General features: G+C 38.1%; 1 protein-coding gene across 7 annotated transcripts in view; it reads right to left on the bottom strand.

Annotated features, from left to right (window-relative positions):
* The window catches only part of PSD3 (pleckstrin and Sec7 domain containing 3), a 682,522-nt gene that overhangs the window by 323,832 nt on the left and 336,649 nt on the right, over positions 1 to 22,041 (bottom strand). The window contains exon 1 of one of the 7 annotated variants that reach the window (XM_074384008.1): positions 13,741 to 14,261. The exons of 5 other annotated variants lie outside the window; for them this stretch is intronic. Coding sequence is in view for 1 of the 2 variants with exons in the window: in XM_074384007.1 (XP_074240108.1) it covers positions 13,411 to 13,441 (31 nt within the window). In the remaining variant the exon portion in view is untranslated. Of the gene's footprint in view, positions 1 to 13,410; positions 13,709 to 13,740; positions 14,262 to 22,041 lie in introns of those variants that run through there. One more of the 7 variants, XM_074384007.1, reaches the window with a different exon arrangement.

Here is a 22,041-nt window from a genome sequence, read left to right on the forward strand (position 1 = left end):
AAAAATAAGAATGCAGCTAACATGGAATAAAAAACTTACTGTGTTGAGAAAGATTTCCAGAATCCCAACTACTTAAAATTCATTTTTCTCCTTTTATTCATTTATTTTCTTAATTGATAAGAGTTTACATATATATACATATATATGTTCACATATATAAAGTTTATATATGGTATACAACATGATGTTTAATATATGTATACATTTGTAGAATAGCTAAATCAAGCTGATTAATAACATATCAGTATTTTACCTCAAATTTTTTGCATGTAGTGAAAACATTTAAAATCTACTTACTCTTGTAGCAATTTTCAAGTATATAATAACTTGTTGTTAACTGCAGTCACCACTTTCTGCAACAGACTCCTGAATTTATTCCTCCTATCTATCTGTAATTTGGATCCTTTGACCAACACCTCCCCAATCCCACCAACCCCCAGTCCCTGGTAATCACCATTCAAATTTCTGTTTCCAAGACTTCAACATTTCAGGTTCTACATATTAGTGAGACCTGCATAAAATTTTAATGGCATCTTAGGAAGAATCCTAATACGTGAAGTAAAGAAAACAGTATTTAATTAGTATATATTCACTATATGAAATCAAATTTATAACAATTCCTTGTTAAAATGATAGTCAGTGGGAACTAAAAATGGGGACATTCTGATAAACCAAAAATTTAAGTTGGGAGTTCACAGATGACAGTTGTAGTCCTATCGGCCTCAGTATCCAGTCTTCCTCTGAACTTAATTTTGGTTACTTTGTATCATGAAAACCCTCATCTATGCTGGAAATACAGTGTACTCACTTTTACTTTATGAAAGAGGACATTAGTTGTTACCATTTTTATTTATTCATTCATTCATTCATCTTTATTTTTTGAGACAGACTCTTGCACCATCATCAGGCTGAAATGCAGTGGCAAGATCTCAGCTCACAGGAACCTCCACCTCTAGGGTTCAAGCGATTCTTCTGCCTCAGCCTCCCGAGTAGCTGGGACTACAGGCACGTATTACCACACCCAGCTATTTTTTGTATTTTTAGTAGAGATGGGGTTTTACCATGTTGGCCAGTATGGTCTCAATCTCTTGACCTCATCATCTGCCCACCTTGGCCTCCCAAAGTGCTGGGATTACAGATGTGAGTCACGGCACTTGGCCGTTGTTACCATTTTTAAGCCACTGCAGAGCTATAACCTTCCTATTTAGTGGACTATTTGATACATGTCTGAATATATACACTGAAATGGCTTAAAAGACTTGATTCCACCTGTAATCCCAGCTACTTGGGAGGCTGAGGCATGAAAATCGTTTGAACCCAGAAGGTGGAGATTGCAGTGAGCTGAGATTGTGCCACTTTACTTTAGCCTGGGTGACAGGGTGAGACTCCCTCTAGAAAAAAAAAGACTTGATTTCCAAGGCATGCATTAAATGAGGTAACTTAGAAACATCAGTTAACACACAGTTTCCCCCAGTGTGTTAAATAGCAATACATCTGAGAGTGTACGTTGTTTTATTTCCCTTTTGTAAAATAATTTGAAATGTATATGCTTCTTTTTTGCTTTTTAGAGACAGGATTTTACTCTCTCACCCAGACTGGAGTGCAGTAGTGCGATCATAGCTCACTGCAGCCTCAAACTCCTCAGCTCAAGTGATCCTCCCACTCCACCCTCTCGGGTAGCTGGGACCACCACTGCATACCATCCTGCAGAGCCAATGTTTTTATTTTTTGTAGAGATAAGGTCTCACTATCTTGCCCAGGCTAGTTTGAAACTTCTGGCCTCAAATGATCCTCCTGCCTTGGCCTTGGGGATTACAGGCATGAGCCACCATGCTTGGCCTGAAATATATTTTTAAAATTAAATTTGAATCAAGTGTTGATGGAATTTAAGAAGCACTTCTCTATGATAGTATTTATAATACCTTCCACAGGACAGAACTAATAAAATGTAGCTTGCTTACATCTGAAGAGGAAGCAACTTTTCAAACACTGATTTGAAAAACAAGATAGCTAAAAAAAACGAAGACCCTTCTTCCTAGGGTGGAATATTGGCATTTTTTTTTTTCAGTAAAGAATGCAATAGGTCTTTTCATTTTTCCACCTTTTAAGATTCAGTCATTTTTAGTATATTCACAAAATTGTACAACTACCACCACTATCTAATTCCATAACATTTTTATCACTCCCAAAAAGAAACCCTGTGTCCATAAGCAGCCACTCCCCATTTCACCTTTTCTCGGCTCCTGGTAACCTCCAATATACTTTCTGTCTCTATGGAATTGTCTATTCTGGACACTTCATATAAATGCAATCATACGATATATGGCATTTTGAGTTTGACTTCTTTCATTTAGCACAAGGTTGTCAGGGTATATTCATGTTGTATCATGTATCAGAACTTCTTTCCTTTTATTTTATTGCTTTATATATATAAAGAGAGACAGGGTCTCTCTATGGTTCCCAGGCTGGTCTCAAACTCCTGGTCTCAAGCAAACCTCCCTCTTCAGCCTCACAAGTAGCTGGACTACAGGTATGTGCCACTGAGCCTGGCTGAGAACTTCATTCCTTATTATTGCCAAATATTTCATCATATGGGAACAGTTTTTCTTTGTCCATTCATCAGCTGATGAGATATTAGAGTTGTTTCCACTTGTTGGCTGCTATGAATAAAAAAATGTGTATACAAGTTTCAGGATCTAACTATATTTTTTCTTTTATTTCTTTTTTTGTCTTTGAGACAGAGTCTCACTCTGTCACCCAGGCTGGAGTACAGTGGCACGATCATGGCTAACTCCAGCCTTGACCTCCTGAGCTCAATCCATTCTCCCACCTCAGCCTCATGAGTAGCCGGGACTACAGTCATGCACCACCTTGCCCAGCTTATTTTCATTTTTATTGCAGAGATGTTGTTCCACCAGGTTGCCTAGTTGGTCCCAAACTCCTGGGCTCAAAGGACACACCTGCCTTGGCCTCCTGAAGTGTTGACATTACAGACCTGAACCATTGCATCTGATCTAAATACATTTTTTATTCTCTTCTGTATATACCTAGGACTAAAATTTCTGGATCGTATAATAAATCTATGTCTAATATTTTAGGAAACTGTTGAACAGTTTTCCAAAGCAACTGTACTATTTTACATTCCTGCAAGTAGTGTCTGAGATTCCATTACTGTTTATTGTTACAGATATCCCAGAAGTGGTATCTCACTGTGATTTTCATTTGCATTTCCCCAATGACGACTTATGTTGAGCACCTTGTCATGTGTTTTTTGGCCATTTGTGAATCTTTTTTACAGACATGCCCAGTTGATGGCTGAATTATTTGTTTTTTTTACTACTGAGTTGTAAGAGTTCTTCATATATTCTGGACCTAAGTTCTTTATTAGATATATACTTTGCAAACGTTTTCTCCTACTCTGTGAATTGTCATTTTTCACTTAATTGATAGTGTCTTTTGAAGCACAAAAGTTTTTGATTTTGCTGAAATCCAAATTATCTATTTTTCTTTTGCTCTCTTGTCCTTTTTGTATCATATGCAGCAAATCACTGTCTAAACCAAGGTCACAAAGATTCCTTTTACGTTGTCTTCTAAGAGTTTTACAGTATTAGCTATTAAATTGAGCTCTCTCATCTACTTTGAATTAATTTTCATATATGATATGAAGTAGAAATCCAACTTCATCATTTTCTTTGTGGATATCCAGTTGTCCCAGCACTATCTGTTCAAAAGACTATTCTTTCTCCATAGAAAAGCTTTGATGCCCATGTCAAAAATCAATCATATACATATATTAACATATGCGCACAGGTTTATTTCTAGACTCTCAATTCCATTCAGCTAGATGCCTTTTTTTTTTAAGACAGGATCTCACTCTGTTGCCCAGGCTGGAGTACAGTGGTGCAATCACAGCTCACTGCAGTCCCAACCTCCTGGACTCAAGCGATCCTCCCACCTCAGCCTTTCAAGTGGCTGGGGCAATAGGCATGTACAACCATGACTGAACAATTTTTCATTTTTTTAAGAGACAGGGTCTCACTATGTTGCCCAGGCTGGTCTTGAACTGCTAGGCCCAAGGGATCCCTCCCGCTTCAGCCCTCTAAAGTGTTAGGATTACAGGCACGAGCCATCACACCTGGCTAGATGCCTATCTTTATGCCAGAATAACACTGTCGTCACTACAGCTTCACTACTGCTTTGCAGTAAGTGAAATCTGGAAGTGTGAGTCTCCTCCAACTCTTTTCTTCCTTCTCATGTTGTTTTGATCACTCTGAGCCCCTTGAATTTCCCATGACTTTTAGAATCAACTCGTCAGCTGTGATTCTGATAGGGGCTGCAATGAATCTATACAGTATTGGCTTCTTAACAGTATTACTATTACATCTTTTGATCCATGACCATGGGCTGCTTTCTTCATGTATTTAATCTTCTTTAATTTCTTTCAACATTGTTTTTTATAATTTTTTTTTTAGATGTAGTCTCACTCTGTCGCCCAGGCTGGAGTGCAGTGGTGCAATCTCAGCTCACTGCAACTTCTGCCTCCTGGGTTCAAGCAATTCCCAGAGTAGCTGGGACTACAGGTGTGTGCCAACATGCCCAGCTCATTTTCCATATTTTTAGTAGAGATGGCGTTTCACTGTGTTAGCCAGGATGGTCTTGATCTCCTGATCTCGTGATCCGCCCACCTCAGCCTCCTAAAGTGCTGGGATTACAGGCGTGAGCTATTGCCCCCTGGCCGCGATTTTTTATAATTTTAAATGAACAGGTTTTCAATTATTCCCCTAAGATTCTATTTCTTTCGATACTGCTTTTTAAATGTCTTTGGATCATTCATTAGCAGTGTATAGAAATATAATTTGTTGCTGTAGATGAATCTTATATCCTACAACCTTACTTAACTTGTAGCATAAAACAACATACTTGTAGATTGCTCAGGATTCTACATACCAGATCATGTCATCTGTGGCTAAATTCTTCCTTTACAATCCCAATCAATCTTCCCTAATCAAGTCTCTCTCAACTCCCTTTCACATGTGATACTATCGCCTCTAAACCGAAGGAGGGGGCAACCCATGAATAACCCGAAAAGATTTATTCTAATTCTAATTCATACTGGAAAAAAGCTTAAGCATACATATATTCTGAATGAGTAGACATACACATGCTCTTTTGCCTTTGTTCAACTTCTTCTCTCTACCTGACATTCTTTTTCTTCCCATTTCAGCATAAATCAGATTATTTTCACATTTCACGACCTATACCAAATCCCCTTGGTGAGCCTTCCCTTGCTCACCAACTCTTGAAGAAAGTCCTCTCCTCTGTATAAAGAAATGTCAAAAAGACTTTTGATATATGTTGTATATATAGTATAAATATACAAAATAAATGAACATAATGTTACTCACACCTTAAAGCTTCCAAAAGCAACAATTTTTAACCCATCATGAAGTGTTTTAAGAAAACTGATCATAGTAAGCACTGAAGCTATATTTATAAACAACACCAAAATATATTACAGTGAAATCCATTCAACAAAGAGAATGAAAGTTAAACCTAGTCAGTTGGGAGTCCACTTTGCTTTAACAGTTTCAATTGCCCTCTGAAAAACAAACAAACAAACAAACAAACACTAGCCCCAAGAGAAGTAACCAAGAGAGATCAAGAAAAGAGGCCTCAGAGAAATTAATTACTTCGCCCCATTTTTAATAGTTTTCATTGAAACATCCCTCAGACAGGGACAGCAAATGCAACAATTGTGGGCAAGCGCTTGTGATGTCTGATATAACAACTTGGCAACTGGTCAAAGAAAATGAGGTCAGATAAGAGGGAAAAAGGGTGAGGCAAAGCCCTGCATGTCAGATGGCTTGCTTTGTTATCAAATATTTGAGTAGGTTATCCTGGTCTATGTTTACTGTTCTAGCCAAAAACAAGCATAGACCAGGGAAAACGAACGTTCTGAGAGGCGAAATGACCTAACTAAGGTTAATAAAATGATGTTCAATAAAGAACTGTTTCAGAACTGTAAGTCAGAACTAGATTTCTAATTTCTAGTCTTCTGTCTCTCAAAAGCAAAGGCCTGGGAGAAACTCAGGGACACTGAACTGTGAGAGACCATCATTCATCATTGTTTTTTCTCTTTTTTGAGATAGGGTCTCACTTTGTTACCCAGCTAGAGTGCAGTGGTGCAATCATAGCTCACTGAAGCCTCAACCTCTTCCCATGCTCAAGTGATCCTCCAGCCTCAGCCTCTGAAGTAGCTAGAACCACAGTCATGTACCACCACATTCAGCTAATTAAAAAAAATTTTTTTTTGTAAAGATAGGGTTTCCCTATGTTGACCAGACTGGTCTCGAACTCGTGGGCTCAAGTGATCCTCCTTGGCCTCCCAAAGTGCTGGGATTACAGGCATGAACTACTGTATCCAGTCAAGACCATCATTTCTAAGAGCAATAATGTTAACAAATAAAGAATAAAAGCAAAAGTGTTCCAGTTGTAGCTTCCGGGTAGAAATAGCCTTAATAATTATGTCCCTAAGGATTCAGCACAATAGAAATATTTCTTTTCAAATAAGGCACCCTCTATCACACCCCATGAGCAGTTTATTCCTGCTGTCTGCATTACTTACCACAACTTGACTGTCTTTAACAACACAAAAAATATTGCAGAGTATCAGTCCTGACCTTTTATTTAGAATGTCTGATTTATTCCTTATGTTTAAAAATCAGGACTATGTGCAAATATGATTTTTTTAAAAAAGACCAAATTGTTCTTCTAAGATTTTTAAAGTTTCTCCCTTTTAAAATAAGGCCATAGATACTTCCCATTAAATGCCCATTGTTTCCAAAATGCATTCACGCATTCAGCAAATATTGACTACCTGCTATGCACTAAACATAGGGGATTCAAAACTGAGTATTTCCAGAGCATCAGAAGTCTGTTTGAAATGTTAGAAAGATCACCTTTGTAGAATGTGAAGGATGTGTAGCAGAGAGGGTACGAGCATAGACTCAGGAATAAACCACACAGGGTTCTGGCAGTAGTGCAGGTGAGAGATGGTGAGTAATAGAGCCAGAACAAAGGCAGAATAGACAGGAACAAAGATGCAAGGGGTGCCGCAACTCCCACGACCCTACTTCCACCAGCATCCATGACCATCATCTCATCTCCTCTGCCCCAGCCCCCTCTAGTTTCAATATGCTTCCACCAAAGCCATTCCTGGGCCTCTTCCAACTGCTGTGAGCTCTTACACCGAACTTGTTAACACTTTCCCTTTCAGTCTACATCTATTACTAATATAAGAATCCAACTGAAAACATTTCCCCTTCAGAGAGCCTTCCTGAATTAGTCCTGGCCGAATTTGGTCTCGTGCGTGTGACAAAGGGACTTAGGGACTTGCTAAATATGAAACAAGAACTTTAGCACTTACCTAAATATAAACCACACACTAGTAGAATGTGAATTAATAAAGGATTCTGTGTGTATTTTTCCCCTTAAAGAAATGAAAATGTAGTGTAGAATGTGGAGGAGGGAAGAGGGAAGAAGAGTTTTCACACTAATGTGAAATATGTGTACTTTTTGGAGGTATCCATTTATACTACTTAGAAGTCATACTTTTCTATCAGGAACTTTATCTGCTGCTTTGTATACCTGTTCAGATTCCTAACAAATCATGTTTCCTGTTGTTTAGCAAAGATACTTTTCCTGCAATGACATATAAACCCACAGATTTTTTTAAAGACCTTTTTTTCTTTTGATTTAATACATTGAGAAAGAAATGAGATACATTTGAATGTTAACAGGATCAATTTGAGGAGTGCTTTGGGTTATATATCAAATAGTGACCTGTTTCTGGAACAGAAACATGGGGACAGAACTGTAATAAAATGAAATGGAATAGGAAGAAATTTCTTCAAATCATGAGAAAATAAGCCTGCTCCATAAGACTGGCTGCAGAAAAGCCATGGGCTGTCTAAGAATTATCCTGTTTGAGGAGCAGTAAATGAAACAGATTTTCTTCCACTCTGGCTAGCAAACTTATTAAAAGAAAACAGTTCAAGAAAAATGAAATACCAGAACTATTTGCCACGTCTACTATAGACTCGGTCACTGTAAGCTGAAATTTGAAGCAAATAAAACAGTTTTTCACTAGGGATTCTCGGCAATAGGACATAGGTTTCCCCAGACTATCTGACAGGCACATCTATGCCTACATTCTTCATGAAAGCCCTAATTCTGGATTCTACACACATATATTTTCTAGAACCTGGGACCAGTCATGCCATTTTTAGAAAAAGGTTTTTTGTTTTGTTTTGTATTGTTTTGTTGTTATAAAAATATAAACTCTAAAAGGCAAGAACTTTGTTTGTTTTTTTTACAGCTATATCCCCAGAGCCTATAACAAAATTACCTAGCAAAATGGATATTTTTGTTGAGTCAATCAATTAAGAATTCGTATTGGTATCCCATGTGTAACTGGTATCCTATTGGATACCAATTAATAGACATTGAAAGCCAGATGACGTGGCTCATGCCTGTAATCCCAACCCTTTGAGAGCTTGAGGCAAGATGACTGCATGAGCTCAGGAGTTCAAGGCCATCCTGGGCAAATAGGGAGACCCCATCTCTACAAAAAAAAAAAAAAAAAACTTAGCCAGGCATGGTGGTGTGTGCCTGTGGTCCCAGCCACTTGAAAGGCTGAGGTGAGAGGACTGCTTGAGCCTGGGAGGCTGAGGGTACAGTGAAATGTGATTGAGCTACCGCCCTCCAGCCTAGACAACACAGCAAGACCCTGTCTCAGCAAATAAACAAAAATCTTTAAGACAGAAGAAAAAAAGCAGCCTTATTAAACACAAGCAAAATACCTCATGTTAGTGTCACCCAAGTCCTACCCACTGCTTCTAAGTCCAGGTTTCAATAAGAGTCAGGAAACAGTAGGGTACTTCCTGATATTAGAGCAGCTCATTCTCTCATTTACTCAGCCGACATTTCTTGTGCACCAGGAATGTGTCAAGCACTAGAGAAAAAAGCAACAAACAAGACCAACTTGGCCTCTGTCATCAAAGAGTTCACAATCTAGCAATTCCATTTATATATACTGTCTGCTTGCAAACCAAGTTCAAGCAGGGGTAAATTTCAGTGGAGATAATCTCAGTTCTAGAATTCAACATGATCCTGCATGAGCTATTACCACTAAGTATAAATTTCTCAATGGATTTCTCCCTAACACTATGTTGTCCAATTTGGTAGCCATATCCACATAAGGCTATTTACATTTACGTTTAATTAAAATTTAATAAAATAGAAAATGTAGTTCCTTAATGCTACATGCAAGGGGTGCCACGTCTCTCACGACATTCTACTTTGACCAACATCCATGTCCAACACCTCACTTCCTCTGCCCCAGCCCCCTCTATATCTGTATAGTGGAGTATATATATCTGTATATATCTATATTTATCTATATAAATGGAGAGAACATTTCCATCATCACAGAAAGCACTAATTGAAAGTGCTGCCCTAGAACCTTTCTACTCAGTGTGGCCCTGAAAAAGCAGCATAGATATCACCAAGGAGGCTTGTTAGAAATTCAGACTCTCAGGTACCACCTCAGACATTCCCAATCAGAATCCTGTTGGTTTCTAACAAGAATCCCAGAGGATTCATATACACGTTACAGGATGAGAAACGCTGCTGCTCCAGAAAACTACAACAATATCTACAAGTCATTCTGACTACATTTAATGTCTACTTTTTTATTTTAAAAGAATTCACAACTACCTGCCTCCTAACTCAAAGGTCCAACTGTTCAATCAAATAGATATCAAATAAGTAAGTTCCAAGAAAACAGTCTCATTCCTGCAAAGGGAAACACTTGATCATTCCGGTCTGGGTTTGCCCTCTAATTAGCAAGTACCCCAGAAACCTTTCCAAGAGAGGAAGAGAACTGCCTCTACTGTAACTTGACCCCGTCTTGATTTTATAGCTCATAGTAAATTTCTCTCACAATCAATGGCCCATGACTCTCTACTTACACAAAAAGATCATAAAATAACTGCAAATGCAAACTGGACCATTAGTCAAAACCTATACATTACTATTTGTATATAGCCTTAAGAAAATTACATTGGAGCTTAAAGAAACGGCTCAGAGAAGGGTAAAGTCCAATTTTTAAATACCAGAATATTTTTCCAATGTTTTAATGATCATATCTTTGGATACACTGCTTGTAAAATAGAATTGTATGGGGAAATTCAGTCTGATAAGGTACTATGGAGAGTGCACTAAGGGTCTTACGATCGATTTCCTATGAGTATAGTTCATTGGATTTTCAATCCTTTATAAAGTATAGCTAACCTAGCCACTACAAATCTGTTTTCCCTCCTTTCTGCTTTGGATCTTCATAAATGCAATAATTTGGTGTTCTCTGTTCCCTAATAAGTATCAGTTAGTAAACACCTTAAAACTTACATTATCATTTAGTATGACAAGAAAACTATAAATTAGTAAGTTATTGTAACACTTGAACATTTACAGAAGCAAGCTTAAAAACACACTCCCCTAACTTGTTGGAAAGGAATTCAGTCCCAAAGATGGGAGCAGGAGAAAGAGTGACCACTTTGACCCCTTGGTCTGACATTTCATAATCTGTAAGACAGGAAGATAAATGCTTAATTTACAAAACAAATATAAAGAGCAAGCCTTGCAGAGTTAAAAAAAAAAAAAACTCAAATGCATTTCATCTATAAGTAACTATAATCCTGTTTTGTTTTGTTTTTTGAGATGGAGTCTCACTCTGTCGCCAGGCTGGAGTGTAGTAGCACAATCTCAGCTCACTACAGCCTCCACCTCCCTGGTTCAAGGGGTTCTCCTGCCTCAGCCTTCCGAGTACCTGGGACTAGAGGCGCACAACCATACCTTGCTAATTTCTGTATTTTTAGTAGAGACGAGGTTTCACCATGTTGGCCAGGATGGTCTTGATCTCCTGACCTTGTGATCAGCCCTCCTCAGCCTCCCAAAGTGCTGGGATTACAGGTGTAAGCCACCACGCCTGGCCCAACTATAAACCATAACTGTAATGATGATTAATGTTTTTATGTTTAATAATCAGTAAATTTCACAAACAACACATTGATACATGACTCAAATTTGCAATGCAATAGTAAAATTTGTATTAAAATAAAACAAGAGGACAATCTAATCCATTTTACCCAGCAATAGAAAATAAATTTGGTATGATAAAAATAACTGAAAAATGAATATGAGTCATGAGAATTTACTAAATGAGTAACCTAAATACATTATATTGTGAGACACTCTCTCCGCTCTAAGAAAAGTCACATTTTGGAGAAAGCTACAGTATGTAGCCCAGGATGCTGGCTATTGTCTGGACACTGATAATGCTAAAAGCACAAATATTTAAGTTGTTTATGTGTTGGAAAAAAATTAAAAACAGGAAAAGGCCTGCCAACCACTACACAAGCTTTTAACATGTGCATACGAATCGAAAATATTCCATTAATTGGACACTCTTTCTCCAAATGATTAATAGTTACAGTTGTTCTTACAGCAAACTGAATTTCACATACTAATGATTCAGAACTCAGTTTTTCTTATTCAGCTGGAATCCCTAGAGAAATGATACTAGTTTACCATTCAGTCAATTTCAGAGGAAGCTCTGTGAGCTAAGGAGTGGCACCACATACAGCATACTAAAGGGATGATAAGTGAGACAGGGAATAGCTCATTAATTTTAAAACAAAGTCTCTCTAACTGTGCAGAGCACTTTTACTTGTTACGGAGAAGAAACACCAATAAGAACTGAATTTGAGCTTAACTTTAAAATCACTATTATTCAAAGTTGGTTTCCATTTTTCAACCATTGGGATTCTCTACTTTTGTCTGCCTCTCTTTGTCATAATTTTAGGCTTTTATATCCACTCTTAGGCTTCTCCTTTCAGGCTTTTACTTTCTAATTAGAGATGTCCCTTCGATTTTACCCATTCTGTCCATTTTCTACTCTCCTTTCTGTTACGGAATCCATACTTTTAAAATCCAGTTGTAAAATTTATCTGTCTTTACTGACTCTTTGGTTTTTATTTTATTTTTAAAAGCAAAAAAAAAAAAAAAGTTTAAACTAAACTTTTAAATAACCCCACAGTCTCTTTCACAACAAGCTTTCCTCTGCTAAAATTAACACGGATATGGTAAGATTAATATAAATTGTTTCTTATATATGCAGGAAATATTTTGATATTTAAGAATTTTGTGTTTGAAAAAACTATACAATTCTTCAAAAAAAATAATTATGAATGCCAAACAACTGGAATTCTTAGCAGTGATGATCAACTACAGCTGTGGACTTCTTTAAACGGGTGTCTATGAAGACAGATGTTAGATGCAGCGGTAAACACGCAACCTCAGTCAGCCTCCAGTGTGTAGCAAACTCAGCTGATCCACATTTGCACCCAGTAGTTTTCATGCTCAATAGGAGACCCACAGTTTCACTAAGGATTCAGGCTACAATCTGACAGAAACAATTATCCCAAGTATATCTAAAAATGCAAATTTTACAGAGAGTTGGAAGTCAGTTTCCATGGTGAGAGAGAAATAAATCTTGAATTACTATAAAAGCAACACTTTTAACAAACAGGAAAAACACATCTCTGTGTATAGACTGAGATACCTGTTACAAACTTCCAGTAGAGATTCTATCTCTGCCTCAACTACCGTGTTTCTAGAACATTTTGGTGCAATCTGTGAGCTACCCTTGTTCCCTTCAAGGCTATTCAGACACTAAGCTGTACTTCATTGCACACAGATGGAAAGCAATTTGAGCTCTTTAAGAGAAACTCCTCCCCTACTCCCATCCAGCACTACATTATGTCTTTCTAAAACTGGAGGGGTAGCCTGTTTTCTCTCTTTCTGTCTATATAATATATCACAAACAGGGAGAAGACATAGGGTGACAGAACTGTGTGTTCCCAGAAAAGCTGGTGGGGAAAAAAAAGAAAGGAAGTAAGATTACAGGTAAGAATAATATTCTGCTTTCTATATAAAAATAAAAATTTTGAAAAACTCAATGTCACATGCTGAAATCAACATTCCATGTTAAGGCCAGGTGAGGTGCTGGGCAAAGGCATTCGGAGGGCAGGTGGCATCTCTCTGATGACTGGGAATTAAAGAATAGTTGACTTGGGCATCCCTGAATAAATGCAAAATGCTCTCCTCTGTGTCTAGATTCAGCAGAACCTGGTCTAGCCCCAGGGGTCTCCTACTGGGACGCTCAAAAGACAAGACTAGTAAGCAAAAGCAGTCAATAATACAGACGGATACTTTCACAGAAGCATTTAAAAGAAATAGATATATAAAAATATATTTGCCTGCATAGACCTACAAATAGAGGTTACTCACAGAGATTACTGTAGCTCCAGCAGTTACCCATTGATCATAGAAAATGCCCAGTTCATCAGTTTAACGCTTGAGAAAAGTTAGCTTAAAAAGAAGCAAGCTAATTCAAAATATGCTGTTCTAGTCAACTGGAAGCAAATTAGTTTCAGATTTCCTGGCAGCCCCTTTTGCCCTGCACTGCACACGGTGATGTAAATGGAAGCACTTTGAGCACTTGGAACCCGAGCCGAGAGGAGCTGCTGCCTCAGTCCCTCTCACAAAGGCGGAAGCAGCCTGTTCTCCCGCTTGCTCTCCCTCTGTCTGCCTCTGTCGCTCTCTACCTTGGTAGCTTACCGAAAACAGCCACCGTAGGGCGTTTTTATATTTGTGAAAACTACTTCCAAGGAGATAATTGAGATGCCGGGAGTTAGCTTTAATGTAACCATGTCCCCCAGTGCAGCAGCAGGAAGCCCAGCAAAGGCTTGGAGAGGATTGTACCATCCTGGGTGACATCAGAGGTGGGGCTGTCATCTAAGTATTATGCAGCATTTTCTCTGATGCAAGAATGACACATGAGAAAGAGATGGGTAGGTTCTCTTTAAAAGGGTTTAATTCTTCTGTGATTTTAACGGACAAGGCAAAGGCAAATACATCGTTCAAAAGCCGCCACAGAATGACACAAATCCTGCTTCGCCAGTCCTTATCACTGCTAAGTGATGCTGCCATTTAAAGTCATTTTACTGACGATCGTATCTTGTTACTGTGATTAAATTAATATTTAATGAGTGATTGCTGTTACTTGGAAATGTGACATGAAAAGATTCAAAAACAATAATATCCATTTTTAAATATGAAGCCAAGAACTTTTATATCACCTATAGTACCTTGGATGTATACAATACCTTTCAACACAATCTCAGTAAAAGCATCAAATGTAAAATCAAATAGTTTTATACATCAGAAAAGTGAAGTGAGGTGAAAAGTAGAACAAGTTGAGTAAGACACTGTAATATTATTGGTCCTTAATAGTGATATTGGCTATTAATACAAACATTAAAAGTAACATGAAAATTCCAATCTTCTACAACCCTAATATTTCCAATCAGTATGAGATGCATGGGCTGACAACACAAACCACTTCACAGTTGCTTTCATTCAATCCATATACATTTACTGAGTGCCAAACAACGTGCTGGAAAATGCATTAGGTGTAATTTGGAGAATATTTCTGACAAGTAGTAATATAATCAGAATAGAAAGTATTTACTTAGGTGACAGGCACTACACTAAGCAGTTTTATTGTATTAACTCATTTACTTCTACTAAAACTGAAGAGAGGTATGTGACTTGTCCAGATCACATGGCTAAAGCTGGCACAACCAGGATTCAAACACAGGCACTGTGGCTCTAAAGTCCACCCTCTCTACCTCTAAGCTAAAGTGTCTCCTGAGGGATTCCTTGCCAAGCAAAACAAGTCTAAAGAAAGAATAATTTTCAGGATTCAGAACCATAGCAAGCCAAAAATATCCACCTCTCAAGAAGGCTGGCCCAAATATAAGAGGAAATTGATGAGAGAGTGTACCTAGAGAAAGCATACTGGGATAGTGGAAATAAACCCAGAAGCAGAAGCTCAGTGCTGACTACCGCTGTGACCTTGGGCCAATGCCTTAAAACCTTCCAGCTTTAGTTTCCTTATCTCTGAGCTAGAAATGTTTAAATCACAGATCAGTATAACCATGTGGTTAAAGAATACAATTTCAGCTATTAATCTGGATTCCATTATTTTCCAGTTGTTACCTTGAACAAGTTATTTAACCTCTATGAGCCTCAATTTCCATCTGAAAAAAAAAAACAGGAATAATAATGGGGTTTTCTGAGGAGTAATGAACTATAGATACAAATATATAAAGCACTCAGAGTAGCAACCAGTACATAATAAAAGCTCAAGGTTTTATTATTGTTAGTACAATCACCATGACTTTTAGGATGATTACATTTTTTATAAAACTACCCACTTCCCTTTTCAAAATCCTCTCAAAGAAGAGCTATTTTTTTCAGAGTTGGTTTGAACAGCAGAAAGGATAACCTCTGTTGGCTTCACACAAACATTAACCAATCTGTGAATCACCAATTCCCTATGAGATATAAGCTGAATTTGTGAGCAAGTCTTCTAAAACCAGTCCTTCTAAGTGGGGGGAAAAGGGGTAAGCACCCTTTTGTTCTGCCCCTTCCTTATGCCTGGAATTCAGAAGATAGAGCTAGAAGTAAAGCAGCCAGGCAGAACTGTGGGCATCCCATAAGCTAGGGGGATAAAGCAGAAAGAGCCCCATACCCACTGCAGACCTCCCCCACCCCTGACGATCTTCATGTCGGAGAGAAGTTTACATGGGTCAAGTTATTTAACTCAAGTTTTCCAAATTAGGCTTTAGTTAATCCTTTCTTTGACTAACCCCTTAAAACACCATTTCAAAACATAAAGCTCATAAATAAATTTCTTACATATTCTTTAGTCTTTCATGACATCATCTCTTAAAAGCATGCACAGAAACAGCACCCCTGCTTAGCAGTGCCATTTTGAAAGCCTCAATTGTTTTGTTTTGTTTGTATTGATTATGTTCTCTTAGTCTCTGTATTCCTGATACTCTGGCATCTGGGGCCTTGGCTGTCGACAGACTGCTCCTCCCAGGGCTAATTCCTAGATATAGAAAAGACCCCTCTGTGAGCGTGTCTGTGATATACAAATCAACCAATCCAGAGCCACAGCCCCAACCATCTCCTCTCTGAAGTTCTCACGCACCAAGGTAATGACCCCAGGCCCAGGTCCTGGACAGCTGGGGAATATCGCTAGAGCCAAAATCCTGCCAAAATTATTCAAACTAGCCAATCTTAAACATACCCTGCTTGGCTACCCTGCCTTGCCCACTCCCTTCTGCAAAACAAAACAAAACAAAACAAAAAAACAAAACAAAACAAAACAAAAAACAGTAAAGCCTCTGGGCCATGATCACCTATCTCCCAACTCTGGCTCTTTGCCAACCTGGTGCTTCCCTGTGTGACCCTGTGGAATGTACTGGGCCGCCTGTGTCTAGGGATCTGTGAGTATAAACTTCTTTCATAACAGTCATTTCTATGTCTTTATGTCTCACCATACCTGAATTTTTTAAAATCCCAAGTAGGAATTTTAGAATAAAGGTTTAAGAGAAACAAATTATTACTCACTAATTATCAGGAACAAAATTTAAAATCCACAATGTATTTCCAGACTTGAAAGTCACTAGCACTTTGGCTCTTTGGTTTGGAAATGACAAACTATTGCTAATAAATTTTTCTTTGATATAATGTGTTATTTCTCAAAAATTTCAAATAAAGTAGTATAAACAGGCAAGCAAGCTAACTATTATTATCCAACTAACAAAGATTTTTAGAAATACAGCTTTTTCACAAATCAAGACTGACTGTATGATACCAAGTTTTATCATATCATCTTATGTTTAATTATTACCTTTTTTTTAAAAACATGAGATCCACATAGGAGACAATAAGATTATTAAAGGAACTGGTAACAATAATTCCTTATGTGAAATAACTTTTCCTTCATTAAGCAAGTTCCAGTAAACAAGAAATCAGTTTTCCTAGCTCAAATTTATTTACTTTTTCAGTCTGGTTCTTAGATCTTGAAAAAAAAAATGCCAATTTAAGGCCTATAAAAATTGAGTTTTTGTATTTTAGTCTGTTGTCTCCAGTTACAAGGTACGTCTAAACATTCAAGCTTAATCTAGAGAGATAATCAGAATTCCAAGAAGATAGTATGTGAAATAAATCCAAGTGAACAGAGTGGAGAGAGGTGAAAAACCAAAACCTGATAATAATGATAGTCATGCCACAGCTCTGTACCCTAATATACTGTTTTGGAAAAAAAAGAAAACCTCAAAAGTGAAATTTATTTTATAAAGGGTATATGTACAACCCTCCTGGTAAGGTTGTTGAAAAACACAGTACAAAAGGTTTATATGTTGGAAACATTATATGTAATAAAGAGGTAATTAAAAGTCACCCACAAAGCTCTACAATTGTCCTAGGTCTACCCAACAGACGAACAAAGTTAGCTAAGCTCATTGTCTTGACTTACTGAGTGTGATCCCTCTCAGCAAAGAAAAGAAATGTGTTCCCTGTACTACAAATTGCACTGGGGGTTAGAGTGGGAGGGGGGGAACAAAGAGAAAAGGGGTCCAGTGGTAGAAAGTCACAATTAATGTTTAGAAATTCCTGTGTTCCAGGGGCCAAGCAAGGTGCTTTTCACCTCTCAAGCCTCCCCTATCACTTTGTAAGAAACTCTCAACTACCAGTTTCTTCTGTGCCCTAACCCAGCCTGTGATGGGAAGGAAAGATCAAAGAAGATCAGGAAGCAGATCTCATAGCAGGTCTCTGTCAGTCCCTGTTAACCCAGAGCTTACATAAATCATGCTTGCTACATAGTAGTCACCCAGTTAACTGTTTTCATTTAATCCTTTAAACCTCCCTACCAGGTAGATGTCAGGTATACCTATATATAAGGCAACTCTAAAATAGCTATTAGGTAGTTCATAAATTCCAATGGGGCAAAAAGTTATTGGCCATATTCAATATTTAAACTTTTAGGATGGATGAAATAATCAAATGGCTCCTTACAATATTTTCCATGCTAATTTGTATATATAAAAATCACATAACACATTGAAACAATAAATAAATGCTTGTTTTCATTCACTTACACTTCAGGAAATTATTCTGTTCAAGCTTTTCATGAGTAATTTGTCATAAGGATCCTTGCTACCACTAGAGTCTCCTCATCTTGCATCTTCAGTTCTGTCTTATTTGAGATACTGCAATTTTTAAATATATGATACTGTAACTAGAAATTCTATCCTAACCTACAGTATCCATTTACTAGCAGTGATCTGAATATCACTTACTGCATGTATGACCTATAAAAGTCATCTTTTTGAAGGTGGTTTCTCCAACATCCAACACTTCCACATCTGAGAACATTTCCCCAGAAATAATTACCAAATGTGTGTTCAATTTGTTTTCTCCCTCTTTTTAACCTGTTTTAGTGATCTCCATAAGCATCCCAAACTGGCATTATCTGTAGTTATTTCAAGCTCATGTGTTTTCTCCAAAGAATTATTTGTTAATCAAAATAATCAAGAGCATTCCTAATACAGAACACTGGAAGAAGTTAATGGAAGACCACTCCCTCTTTTCTGATATCTTTTTCAGAAAAACATCCTCACCTTAACTTTGGGATATGTTGAGTATTAATTCATTTCTACAAATGAAGAATATAGAGAAAGTCTGAGCAACCAACCAACACACAGTTAAAAGATAGAATAAAAAGCATCCCTCAGACCAAAGTTTAGAAAAAGGGGCATTTAGTTGGCAGCCCACATGTGAATATACAGAAGACCAGAAGAGAACAAACAAAGCCACTCTTTTACTTTATGTTGCATTATGTTTTTTTCTAGCACAGTTGAAGAATTTTAATCTTTCCCTGTTGATTATTTGCAGTGACTTATTTACAATCAGAAACACACACACACAACTTTATTTTCTATTAATATAAACGATATAAATATTTTTTAATGAACACACAATATATATTAGTAATACAATTTAGTCATTGTTGAGTAGTCTGGTTATTTCCAGTTGTTTCCAACATTATCCTAAGTAAATTCTTTTCTTTTTTTTTTTTTTTTGAGACAGGGCCTTACTCTGTCACCCAGGTTAGAGTGCAGTGGCATGATCTCGGCTCACTGCAACCTCTGCCTTCCAAGTTCAAGCAATTCTCACATCTCAGCCTCCCAAGTAGTTGGGATTACAGGCATGCACCACTGTGTCTGGCTAATTTTTGTATTTTTAGTAAAGACGAGGTTTCATCAGGTTTGACAGGCTGGTCTCAAACTCCTGGCCTCAAGTAATCCATCCACCTCAGCCTCCCACAGTGCTGGAATTACAGGCGTGCCACCACACCCAGCCCCTAAGTAAATTCTTATACTGGCAACTACATAATATGATTATATTTTGATTCCTAATGTAATCAAAATATAAGTCTCACTGATGCAAATGAAATAAATGTCCAAGAAGTCAGTGATATGCATCTGTTTTGTGTACTGTTGCATCCCCACATCACTGAGAACCCCAGAAAGTACAAATATCAAATTGCAAGACAGGTCCAGATGGCATAAAACACAGTTGCATGTAATGGGCAAGAAGAACTTTGATGGTGAGCTGGGAAACTGCTTTTGCCATGTACTGGGCCTGGAATGGAATCAGAACCCAAGGATGTGGGGTTAGCACGGGAACAAGAACAGAGTCTTGGGCTTAGGGGACTGACCTGAGGGGCTTTATATAATATACCCCCAAAGAGAAAGCAAGAGCAAGTTCTGGGGGTAAGTGAATCTCCCTAAAAGTAGAAAAGTCACTAAGCATCCAAAGAGCATCTAAGTAGGCAGCAGGAACCGACCAGAAGGGCTCGATAAACAATAATTATTGAGTTGATTTCTGGCTAGCTTTTGGTTAAATCAGGTCTGTAATTCTATGTTTTGGAAACCCCTTTATTTCTAAGCTGTTTCTTTTTATTTATTTATTTTTTCTTTAAGTAAAATATTTTCTTCAAACACTCTAGTCTTGTCTCAAGAATCAAGTAAAGTGAAATTTACCATTCCAACTCTCTGTAAGGTTGAATGAGGGTATCAGTGTGCTGGATGGCAGGGAAGCAGGATTGGAACTCCAGACCCAGGGCCAGGAGCACAGCACAGTCTGGACAACTAAAGGAAAGGTAGGGTAAAGGATTTATTATGAAATCTCTCTTTCTCACTGACTCACAGACAATACACTCTCCCAGATGCGGTTCTGCCACAGCTGCAATTCTGCTCTATTTCCTTGGCCTATTGTACTTTTTCCACTGCCCTTTAGTTAAAGGTGGAGCCCCAGGGATTAGTTCTCTGCAGGCTGTTTTTCTGATTTCACATTCTTTGCCTTTAAAATGCAAGGCCAGGAGTGGTGGCTCACGCCTGTAATCCCAGCACTTTTAGGAGGCTTAGGCCAGTTCACAGGTCAGGAGTTTGAGACCAGCCTGACCAACACGGTGAAACCCCCTTTCTACTAAAAACACAAAAATTAGCCGGGAATGGTGGCATGTGCCTATAATCCTAGCTACTCAGGAGGCTGAGGCAGGAGAATCACTTGAACCTGGAGGCAGAGGTTGCAGTGAGATGAGATGGTGCCACTGCACTCCAGCCTGGGTGACAGAGCAAGACTCCATCTCAAATAAATAAATAAAATAAAATGCAAGAGGTCGGAAGCAGTATCTATCATCCAATCAACAAACTGCTATGGTGGCAAATGTACTCTAAGTCCGTCAATAGATATAAATTGCTTAAAACAGTGCCCAGCACACAAGAAATAGTAAGAATTAGCTGTTACTACTAGTGCTGGGAATCAGCCTTTGATTCATTGCAATGTGATTGGGGCCAGTAATTATGCCTTTCTTTTCCAGCCTTTTGTACTCACTACAAAGTACTTTTGTGCTCCCAGGCTTTTGTACAATTAATTTTGAACCTATTCAAATAATCACTGTAGGCAAACAAGATGCTTACTTCACAAAGTTGTTGTAAGATTTAAATGACAGAAGTCACATGAAACAGCACATGAAAACTTCAAAATGACTATATGTAAGGCTCTACACTGGTAATTCTGTAGCTCTACGATGATAATTTCAGGTGTCCAGACCTGACATCCTCCCTAGGCTTAGGCCACCTCACAGTTCTGTTGCGTGAGAAGGAATCATCAAATACAAACTATTATACAGGAAAAGTGAAAGATGTCAGTAATTTAGTCCATTTAGAAGCAACTACGTCAATCACCCAGAACAGACATCTAAGGCAGGGGTCTGAACTTGAACTGGGACAATAGAACAAGAAAAGATGAAAGCAAGATAACTGTAGATCAGATTGTATTCTTTCAACTCCAAGTATAAAGAAAGGCAAATACAAATGAAATCTTACCAAGCAGAGTTAATGATTTCAAACCTACATTGCCATCTGTCTTGACAATGGGTACTCCCACCCTATGATAATAACAATATAATGAGAAAAAAATACAAAGTAAACCATAACCAGAAGCAGCTCACACACAGTTAGCTCATTTTGAGGGAAGGTCTAGGGAGACGTCCAGAAGAGATGAGCATCTCATGTTCTGAATGAAAGGGAAGGGTCTGGGTTTCGCGTGAAGTGTTAAAGCTCTCAAGAGAGCTTTTGGATACTCCGTCCTGTGCTTCTCTCACAGACAGTGGTCAAGTCATTGCCAGTTACAGGCCATGCTGTTACATATCTACATTATCTCAGAAAGCCACCCACTATTTGAAAGACACGAACAGAAAACGGAATCCCACGCTGAGGATGAGAGTCTCACTTTCCTGAGATTCTGTATGGGCTCTTGGTAATCAAGTCAGTATGCTCTCTGAATGGTGCCCCTGTACCTATCATCCCCTGGAAAGGTGGGCATATGCAGAGAAGCAGAATAAAGCAAAAAGTTAATAATCCTGTTTGACAGATGCCCCATGTCGCACATTCAGCATGTCAAAACCACAGTGATTGCCTTCCTTGAAAAACTAGC

Source organism: Saimiri boliviensis, chromosome 13, assembly GCF_048565385.1.
Source record: "Saimiri boliviensis isolate mSaiBol1 chromosome 13, mSaiBol1.pri, whole genome shotgun sequence".
Lineage (NCBI taxonomy): Eukaryota > Metazoa > Chordata > Mammalia > Primates > Cebidae > Saimiri > Saimiri boliviensis.